The sequence below is a fragment of the Cupressus sempervirens genome, chromosome 11, assembly GCF_028749045.1.
Source record: "Cupressus sempervirens isolate cs-2001-9-10 chromosome 11, ASM2874904v1, whole genome shotgun sequence".
Lineage (NCBI taxonomy): Eukaryota > Viridiplantae > Streptophyta > Pinopsida > Cupressales > Cupressaceae > Cupressus > Cupressus sempervirens.
Window position 1 is genome coordinate 570,566,491 of NC_143128.1, and position 10,978 is coordinate 570,577,468.

A 10,978-nucleotide genomic window follows, 5' to 3' on the forward strand; every position below is an offset into this window, starting at 1 on the left:
ATCCATCTTGGTGCTGTGGGCATAAAGCCAATCCATGCCAAGAACAACATCATAAGAACCTAAAGGGGTAATGTGTAGATCAGACATTATGGACATGTCTCCAATTTGCATCTGACAATTCTGCACCATGGAACTAACTGACACTCTGGCCCTGAGGCTAACTCTAGTTCCCAACTAACATCCTATCTAACTGCCACTAGCCCGCAATGCTCCACTACATATGGAGATATAAAAGAGTCAGTAGCTTTGGAAAAAAATAAAACTGCAACCATGCGGCCTTGTATAATACTTGTAGCCTCAATAACTATGGCCTGATGCTCAGCTTGGTGGTTGTCAACCGTGGCAAAAACTCTATGGGATCTACCCATGTCACCAACTGTTGGCTCTAAAAAATCCCTACGCTAACCACTGGACGCCTGTCCTTGCGAACACTCCCTAGCTATATGACCCATGCCACCACAAGTGTAGCATGGTCCTCGAGTATAAGATTGTGCACCTGATGAACCATACTCTGTGGGCCTCCTGACCTGCTAGATCCACCGTATCCACCCCTAGAAGATTGTTGAGTCTTCACTGACTGTGACTATGTGGCCTATACTTTCTGATCCTTCTTGGGACCCTATGACTACCAATGCTTGGGCTTGGAGCCCTGATAACCCTGAGAAGGTTTCTACTACTGTTGCTACTACTGTGGTTTCAGCTGCTGAGATTGTTGGCCCTTAGAGGACCTTGTTGTATAGTTTTGATTCCCTTTCCAAGGGGGTTTCTGCTAGGAAGAGTTTCAATTTTGAGACCGATCCCGTGACTCCTGCCTACCTCGAGTATCCTTACCAACTAGTGCTATCTCCACTACCTATCTTAAGGTGGTAGGGAAGGCCATCCAAACTAGGCCCTAAAGTGAGAAATTTAGACCCATGATGAAGTGATGCACCCATAATTTCTCATCCTTCATGTATTCCACATAAGGAAGGAGATTGAGAAACTTTCTCTCATACTGAGCCACTGTAAGACCTCTCTGATAAAGAGAATGAAACTCCTCTATTTGTTTCTGTCAGAAATGCTCTGACAAGTACCTCTCTCAGAATCTTTCTAGGAAAGACTACCATGTGAGGGTATGCATCCTCCTCCTATGGTCTCCTCCTGATGCCACCAATTGGAGGCATCCGCTCTCAACTGATGAACTGCTAGGCATGCCTTTAGATTACTCCCATAGGGTCGTAATCCAATGCACCGCTATAGGCTCTATAACCATGTCTCTGCTACTATTCCCTCAGTGGAACCAATATATAATGGTGGCCCAAGTTGAATCAATTCCTTGATGTCATCTCCTATACGTCTAGGAGGTCTGTCAAGTGGGGGTCCTCTCTAGTGTATTGACTTTTCCTTGTGCTCACCCTGACCCTCTATCTGTCTCGATGGGGGACTCCTAGTCCTCTCTCTGACTCTGAGTCCACCTCCTCTGGGTCCCTCTACTTCCACTACTGGAATCTGCTGAACTACACTGATCAAAGTATGAAGTGCATCTATAATGTCCTGGTATGATTTTAGTGGTGGTGGAGGTGGAGGTGGTGGTGGACGTGGTCCATCCTCATGTCCCACTCTACCACCCCTAGCCCTACATCCTCTGCCTCGCCGGTTGCTTCGAGTAACAAGAGGCATCTACACAATTAAAGGTTTGAGTTAATTTTAGGAAGCACAATGGTTTAAGGTTCCTAGTGTTGAAACACATGCTCTGATACCAAAATGTCATGCCCAAACTACGAGGCAAAAACACTTTTATTTTTTTAATTAATAATTAAAATGCTCTAAGTTTGATATGGTTGTGATCACATTTTAAGTAAAGGTTCTCTACATTACATCTTAGCTTTAAAAATTCTTGTGGAGGAATGCATCGTTAAGATTTTGAAACTTTCGTTATTAAGTTGATCTCAACAAAAGTTATGCTTTTACATTAACTTACAACAATATGTGAAAATTATTTAAATAACAATTTAAATGAATTTAGGTTTAGATTAATTGTAAAATCTAATCAAATAAAACCCCCATTTAAACCTATTTTAAATAGCCAATTAACCTTTTCCATACTATATTTAATTAGGACAAACTAAAACAATTATAACAATTAAAACAAAACACTAATCCCAATATTTAAATTAAATGTTATTAATGTGAATCTTAAACTAGTCATAAATTTAATTAAATAACAACTAACTAATTTAACTTAAAACTAAACTAACTAAATCTAAATTTGATCTAACCATATAGAAAATAAGTGAGTAATATTTAAATAAAACTTAACTTTAAAACTTAAATAAAATTAAAACTAACTAACTAAAACATGCAATTAAACTAATACTACTAAATATATATTAACATTTTTAAAAAAACTTCAAACAAATAACAATAGTTATAACTAACTTAAAAATTTAAGAAATTAAACTAACTTAAATTAAACTACCATGCTAAATTAAACTAATTTAATTTTAATAAATTAAACTAACTATCAAAATAAACTAACCTAACACTAACCCTATTACTAACAGGTAAAAGCATAGATCTGTGTCACTGTTTGTGATATCAAAACTTGTTTTGGTCAAATTTCATTTCTCTATCAAAACTCAATTTTATTCAAAAACTAAAAATTTCCTTTTATAGATCTTAGATTCAATATCATCATTATATAAATTTTTGAGTGTTTTGATTAGTTATAATATATTAGAATTTCAAAATATTATAACTCGATATTTCCACATTTCAAAAGATGCTCACTTAAAAAAGGAAAAAAAATAGTAAATCATACCAAAAAAAGAAAAAAATTATATTTATCTCTAGAGGAGAGAGTCCTCTTCATGAATATGAAATTTTTTCTCAAGAAGGTGTAGATTTGATTGGGAAGTTTTGATGGGAGGAAAAAATTGTTGGCTTCTGGGAAGGTCGAGCTTGAGTACTTATAACAAAGAAAATATAGATGAAAAATAATTATTTCTTTTTTGTGCACTAGTTATACATGTCATCTATAAGATATTTTCAAATCAAAACAAAAAAAGATGATTTGCATTTTATTTTTTGATGGGAACTACACCCTATATTTTTTATAGTTTAAAAAGGGACTTCAAAATAAAAGAAATGAATAAATTCTTCCTCAAAATTTTTTTAAAAAATGACAGGCATAAATTTCATCCAATTCTACACATTTCATCAATTTACATCATTTTCAAATTCTAGACACAAATACCATTTTTTTTGTCATTAATGTTGAACTGTCACATTCTGATATCATGGACAGCGCTTCCCAAGCGCTGCACCTGGGACAACGCTCTGCCCAAGGTAAGACCTTGGTAGACCCCCCAAAAATAAGAGACCCAAGTAGATTAGAAGGTGGGAGAAAACCAAGTTAAATTGCTTGCAATTTTTTTTTAAAAAAATCAACTTTATTGCTTTCCCCTTTCATGTGAGCGCCCAGGTTGCAGAGAAGGGATGGGATGGGGGACAATGACATCATCTTTCATGATGATAGTTTGACTTGCTAAAAACTTTTAATAAAAACCTTTTTAAAAGTGCATATTTAGAAGTGATGGCCAAGGGGGAGATGGGTATGAATTAAACACATAAAGTTTTATAGGTAAGAATAGATATTAGGATATTTAGTTTTAAATTATTTTATACATATTTTTCTATTATTATTATTTTAATTTTTATTTACAAGATTATAAAAATGATTTAAAAGAGGATTTTGAAGAGAATATTCTATGTTATCAAAGGGGCATTTAATTTGTTTCCCCATACAAATTCCAAAGGCTATTTGGTTTTAGGATAGAATTTTTTTTTTTTTTTTGTCTTATTTTTTTTAAGTGCGGATTTACAAAGTAATGTATATATTTTTTTTTGAAGGGGTATATTATTTGAATGGATTTAACATAGAGATTCAATAGTTTGTGTCACATTAATACCAGATTAATTGATCTCTTAAACAAACTTGAATTGAACTATCAACCATAACCATTTTTCTTTCCTTAACATAATTTTCATTTTTTTACATATAAGGAAACTTGAAATTTTTTCTTAATTAAACTATCATCAATTTATCCTATTCTTGATGTGCATCCATCTAACTGAAAATTATGATTAAATCACATGATAAGAAATTATACTCAATCACCATTTTTATTGGCAAACCTGATTGAAAGGCTTAGCCAAGAAAGAAACAGGAAGAAAACCTAGCGTCGTTGCCATTAAAACAAGGTTTTTAAATTCAAATTACATAGGATTCCAATTCCAAAATTACAACAATTTAATTGAATTTCCTTCATGACCCTCGTCAGGGGTTCCATAACAATTTCTGCATCATTTTTCTAAGAATCGTGGAGGGAACAAAATCTGATCAGGTGACAACAAGCATGACCAAGAGACAAATCAAACATGCATATTCATACAATTTTTTCACAATAGGATTCACAATGAATAATAACTAGGGAAAGGTGGGTTCTTCCAACAGGAGAAGTTAGACAAAATAACAAAATAGATGCCCAATTGGGGCTATAAACCAAGAACTTCCATTCTTCCATCTTAATACACCAAACTCATACGAGGTTTGTGCTGACAGGTAGGGGCTCATAACACCCTACCCTCTCTCCCTCTTCTCATCCTGAGAAGAGACTCTACACTTGTTGGAGTCCAACTAAAAAGACCTTTCCCAAAATTGGTCACTTCTGCCCTATCTAAGGGTGGGTAATACCAAAACACCCATACAAGAAAAAATCAAAATTCAAACATAAACATGAAAGGAAAACATTAAAAAAAAAAAAAAAACATGGTTGCAATCCTTCCCAACATACCCAACATACATACAAGCATCCAAATAACAACACCATAGGATAAGCATGAAACAAGCATGAAAAACTGAACAAGGGAGATGAAAACTCCTACCTTCACAAAGAGGTAATGGTAAATGAAAAAATTTGAGTAGAACTTTTCCCTTCCTTGCTTTAATCTTCCAAGACTCCTCCCTAAATATAGAGATTTGGTAGCCCCTAAACTACTCCAAGAAGGGCCTCTAAATAAGCATCAAACTCAACCACCAAAAAAAGTGATAACTTCTCCCACCCACCTACAAATCTAGAAGTTCCTAACTCAACCCATACTATGGTTAACCACTGAGTGGAGGTGAGGTGAGGCAACTCCTTGTAGCCATAGTCAATTTTCGCACAAAGGCAAAAAGAGACTTTTTGAGTGATCTCAAAAGTTAATAAAAGGGGCTTAGGGGTTGGAAAAGACCCCCAACCCATACCCATACCCCCTGGGTATAAATATTTCATGTTTTAAAGCCTTAGAAATATGTTTGGAACCAAACAAAAGCTAGGAAATAATTAAGACCATCTAACAACTATAAAAATGTAGTTTAAGCACTAATCTAGATTAAGGGTGACTAAACTCGATTAAGAACTAAATTAGCAAAAAGACACTAACTTAATCCTACTTAGGTCCAAAGGTTACATAGCTAACCCTAATTAGCACACTGAAGAACATATGCAAATTCATGAGTGTCAAGCGACACTAAAAGAACACAGTAAGAACATTAACAATTACTAATCATACAAAGACACATTCAGACATCTCACAATAAAATACTTGAATTATGAACAACTAGGTTTCCACAATGAGCACATAGGGATCAGTTCTATTCCTCCATCGAGTTTCTCGGCTAAAATATCTGCACACTCATTGCACACATTGGTAGTCCCATAAAATAATATGCATATATGTATTTACGTATTAGGAATTCATATAAATTAAAACATACATCAATAAATTATTCAGGGTTTCTCTCAATTCTTAACCATTAAAATCTCTTAAATCAAATTATCGATCCTACATTTACTGATTTCATCAACATACATATACATAAAACATTGAATGAGAAACATCAAATATCTAAAAGTAACATCACACAACATGAAATAATATAATATGTTCTAAGCATCAGATAATGTCTCGACATCTCGAGTCGTGAGTGTCAAAATAATAGTAATGTATCACTATGCTGTGATGGGTCGGGGCGAGGCCTCACAACATTCATCTCTATCTCCCTTACAATGCTCATGATATTATCCAAATCAAGTACTTTCAAATAGATAATGAGTAGAGTAGACAAAATAGCATCGATCCTTCCATTTTGTTGAGTGGAGTGAGGTCAAGTAGTGAGCTTGAAGGCTATTATGAAAGAGACTTTGGTCAAATTTTAAGGGGGCACAATAATATATTTAAATTGGGTAGAAAACAACATCCAACCTACTAGGTATATTTACCCCAATAGTGGAGAACAAGTGAAGCTGCATCACTCTCCACAGGAGTGTGGATTTCCAAATGAACAAATAAAGGCATGTGTCCAAGGATTGTGCGATGGATGACATGCACCTAATCTACAACTAAGTAGATAGTCCCTTTAAAACCTAAATCATGAAACCATCGAAAATCCGAAAATAAAGTCATATTTAGCCACATTTATCTATAGAATATTTTTAATAAATCCTATGAACAATAGTGGCATTGGGGCAAATATATTGTTTTGGTGCACAAAGCTCTTTCAAATTGTTTTATTGTTCAGGAAAACTTAGAGGCACAAAACACTTTAAAAACTGAGTGAAGAAGACAAATATGAAATTAGCCATAAACTAATCCCAGATTTTAGAATGGAGACCCTGATACAAGATTCACTAATTTAATTGTATAACTCTATGTCTGATTCTCTATGGCCAAGGGATGACACTAGATGCAAGCGCCCGATAAAATTACCCCCTTGACCTTGCCAAACAACTCTAAAAGTACTTCTAAAGTAATTTTCTTAATTAAAATTATTGAAGCCCTAAGCCTAAACCCAAAAAATGGAAAAACACAAGCTTTTGTAACAGATGGTCCAATTCATCTTTGAAATTTTATCCAAATTCTAAAAAATAGAAGTATTAGACAAATTAATAATTGAGGTGCACTAAGTTCTGTATAAGCATGTCGATCCATGCTGCACATCCAAAAATAATTATGTAGGTGATACACAGGATTATAGGAAAACAAAAAAAAGCATAAAGATAGACATTATGATGTTTAACAAACATAGTCAAAAGCCATACCTTATTCAATGATGAGTGCTTAAAAAAACTTGCACTAAGTTCTCCAAAACATAAACCCTAAACAAGTTAAATGTAAGAACAAACAACCCAACCTAAACCCTCCTCACCACTAGGAAAAGAACTTTGGAGGACATTCAGGTAATTAGAAATTACTACAGAGGACATTAGATTTGACATTAAAATAGAAACAACAAGCATCCTACACCTCAATGAAATCAAATGCGTTGACGAACATAGGAAAAAAACTATCATAGATTTTAAGCAAATCGGTCATCACAATGTGTAGAGAAAGAGATGCATACCTGATAAGAACCAAGAACTCTGCAAATTTATCTCAATTGAATAACAATACACCTATGCTCATATCTCTATTTCTAATTTCTAACTTATGAACACCCACATTAAGAATGCCATATCTGATTCAACCATTTTTCAAGATATCTTGCAATAAACAGAAGATTGTATACTTTAATTAAAATACTGTGCAGTCAGACAAATAATTTAATTCAAATACTCTGTAGTCAGACAAATGGATATGTGTGTGTGTGGAGACATACATTGCAATAGTAACATTGTGTGGAAAGTTAATGTTACAATAACTAAATTCTCATTCAACCATAAAATAGATAGAACAAGATTAACTATTTACTTTATAAACAGTACTTTATAGCCTATTTTCAACTAGGACCATACTTAGTAAATGCACATTAATTATTTACTTTACAAACAATATTTTATAGCCTATTTTAAACTAAGACCATACTCAGTAAATGTACTTGTCTGTATCAAATAATGTTGACAGCCCACAAGTCACATAATGGTAGAAAAGTGTCTTTTCCTAGGTGACAAAATTAAAAGCATTGGCAAATGAAAAATTGAAGGAAAAAATTTCCAAAATACTGATTGCTCATTCAAAGAACATAACAATTGAATAAAAAAAAAAAAAAAGATAATCAATAAATATTTCAATAACAAATATAAACATTATATAAAATCAGTACTTCTAAAAAATTCAATTACTTGATTGGCGCAATCAATCAAAAGAGTGGCATCCACTGATTGCATTAGTTACCTGCCAGGAACTAATAAAACATTTTGCAACTAATATCATAAATGCATATTATTCAACTCATATTTCTTTGACGAGAAATAAAACATTAAAAAGGCTTAACATTTAAATTTTAAATTATGAAACCGTTTCTATTATTTAATGGCTTTTTCATCAATACGACACTTTTCTAAGGAAAGCTTTAGACAGAATTCCTCCAACTCACGTTTTTCTAAAGGGAAGTTTTAGACAGAATTCTTCCAACTCACGTTTTCTAACGAGAAATGAATTTTCATTATTAGAAACATTCAGACGTATCCAACTCTATTTCTTTGTCATTCGTTCCAGTAATTAAAAATGCATTTTGACAAAGAGCATCAGACCAGAAATATCTGGTCAACTGAGGGAAGAGTAATTGTTTCAATAAAAAGATTGAGTGAAAATAATCTGGCCAACAAAAGAAATGTCTGCAAAGAAAAATTGGCGATATCGCAATACTTGGGGACGACATTTTTAAGTAGATCTCCACATACATATGTAATTTATGTAATGCTCTCTGTAAAGGATCCTCAATCACTTGATAAAGTTGAATGAAAAAGGATGGTAATAGCTCACAACTGCAATGATATTGATAAAAGCTGTGTAATTTATGTAATGCTCTCTGTAAAGGACAACTGTGAGAAAGGATAGGAAGAGTTGACAACTGCAATGATATTGAGAATAGCTGTGTAATTCAAGTGGGTTGTGATGTGACAATAAATGAAGAGGATATACCAGACGTATCCTCTGCTCAGATCTTCCGAGTGCCAAGGCTACCCCCATACTACAAACATGCTTTGTACACTCCCCATCTTGTTTCCATCGGCCCTTTTCATTATGGGAAGAAGGAGCTACAAGGCATGGAGAATTCCAAATCTGAGGCAGTTCGAAGGATGCAGAAGAGGATCCAGAGGAAAAATCCAAATGTTTCTATCAAGTCAATTGTTGAACAGCATGTTCTGCTCAAGGACAGCAAGATAAGGAAGTTTTACGGTGAAGTTATTCCTTTCACTTCTATGGAATTAGCATGGATGATCACCAGAGATGCCTGTTTTGTTTATGAATTTCTCGTTAATTATATAAAAGTTAGCAGCAATAATCAAGATATATGTGAAATTACACAAGTATCTCAGTTAGAGTATGCCCAGAGTTTTTATGATGAGGAAGTGAGTTCATTTAAGTGGAAGTACGATGCAGTCTTTGATGCCGATCTTCAAAATCCCATGAGAGAGAGACTGATGAGTGATATACATTTATTTGAAAATCAGATACCTCTCTGGGTTTTGAAGGATATTCTTAAAATCCAGATGGGTTCTGCTGGAGCTGCGAAACAAAAGGTGGAAAACTTAATGAATATGTTGATTTCAAGTGCAATTAGACATGAAATTTTTATGTGGAAGGCTACAGTTTCTTACAAAATGTATTGTAAGAAACATATTCTGGAAGTAGTCTACCGCTCCATGGTGGGCGACGAGCAGTATAGCTCCTACACCAATGATGAACTGCTAAACTTGCAGCATTCATCTCAGACTCACAGGCAGACATGTTATGGGAAACGGGTTAATTCAATGAAAGCCATTTGTGGGCGTTTCTCTTCCTCGGGAAATAAGATGCCATGCAACACTGTGTATCTGAAGGTTCCAACCGCATCAGAACTGGTGCGTGGAGGAGTGAAGATTCAGCCAGTGTTATGTGAAGACATAGAAAGGGCAGTCGGGCAACATCCAACAAGATTGTTCGAATATTCTTCAGCCATTCGATGGATGAGGTTTGATGAGAAAACATCGGTGTTGTACTTCCCACAAATAAGGATAACGTCAGTTTTATCTCCACTCATGGCCAGCATTGGTGCAATGGAAGTGGGTGTTGGAGGGTATGGAACAAAACCAATGATTCAGTTTATGTTACTTATGGATGAGCTGATTGAGGACCAAGAGGATGTTGCAGTGCTCAGAAAGTCCGGGGTAATTAACAATTTCTTTGGAAGCAACCAGGAAGTGGCTGATCTTTTCAACTTGGCTAAAGGGATTGCCCATTTCCAGGGTTGTAAACCAATTGATGAGGTCAGAAAAGGATTACATAAATATACAAGAAGAAAGTACAAGAAACTGTGGAGTGAGTTTGTAAATGCTTATTTTTCAAAACCATGGCATCTCGCTGGTGCCATGGCTGCCGTGCTGCTGGTCTTGCTGTCGGTGGGGCAAGATTTATGCCTTTTTCTCACTTGCAGCTCTCATTCCTCTTCCTGAACTCCGTCTTTCATTTGTAGGAGAAGACTTTCTTTTACCAGCAAGAATTTTCAGTAATCAATAAACTAGTCAATGTTATCGATCAAAACAAAGAGAATATCCAATGATCGATTTTATCATCCTTGTTTACTTTAGAATTGGCCACTACTTTTAGGTTGCATTCAGATCTATGGACTAAGTTTGGATAGTTGGTTTTGACCAGTGTGGTTTCTAAGTTTAATTTCTTTGTTTAAATGTAGAAAGTGTGGCATATTATGATATCTGTCAGTCACTATTACGTTTTTTTTTTATAGTAAAACCCAAATCTATTACACGTCCCATTATGGACCAGTGGTCGCCATAGCCTCCTTTAATTTTTGTACATGTAGTTAACCAAAAATAATAATATTATTTTGGTGCTGAAATTGAATTACAAGAATTTTCTTGAAATACTTAATGATTAATTTCATATGTATAAAGAATGGGTTTCCTTTAGCCATAGTAGCAAGAGATAATCACTTGTTTGCTTCTTGAATAAG

General features: G+C 34.5%; 1 protein-coding gene across 1 annotated transcript; it reads left to right on the forward strand.

Annotated features, from left to right (window-relative positions):
- Positions 1 to 1,528: 1,528 nt before the first annotated feature.
- Positions 1,529 to 10,460, forward strand: LOC149530917 (UPF0481 protein At3g47200-like). Its single transcript, XM_089808269.1, has 3 exons — positions 1,529 to 1,645; positions 3,287 to 3,327; positions 8,858 to 10,460. Exons 1-3 carry the CDS (start codon positions 1,529 to 1,531, stop codon positions 10,458 to 10,460), a joined length of 1,761 nt encoding a protein of 586 aa, XP_089664395.1.
- Positions 10,461 to 10,978: the final 518 nt, after the last annotated feature.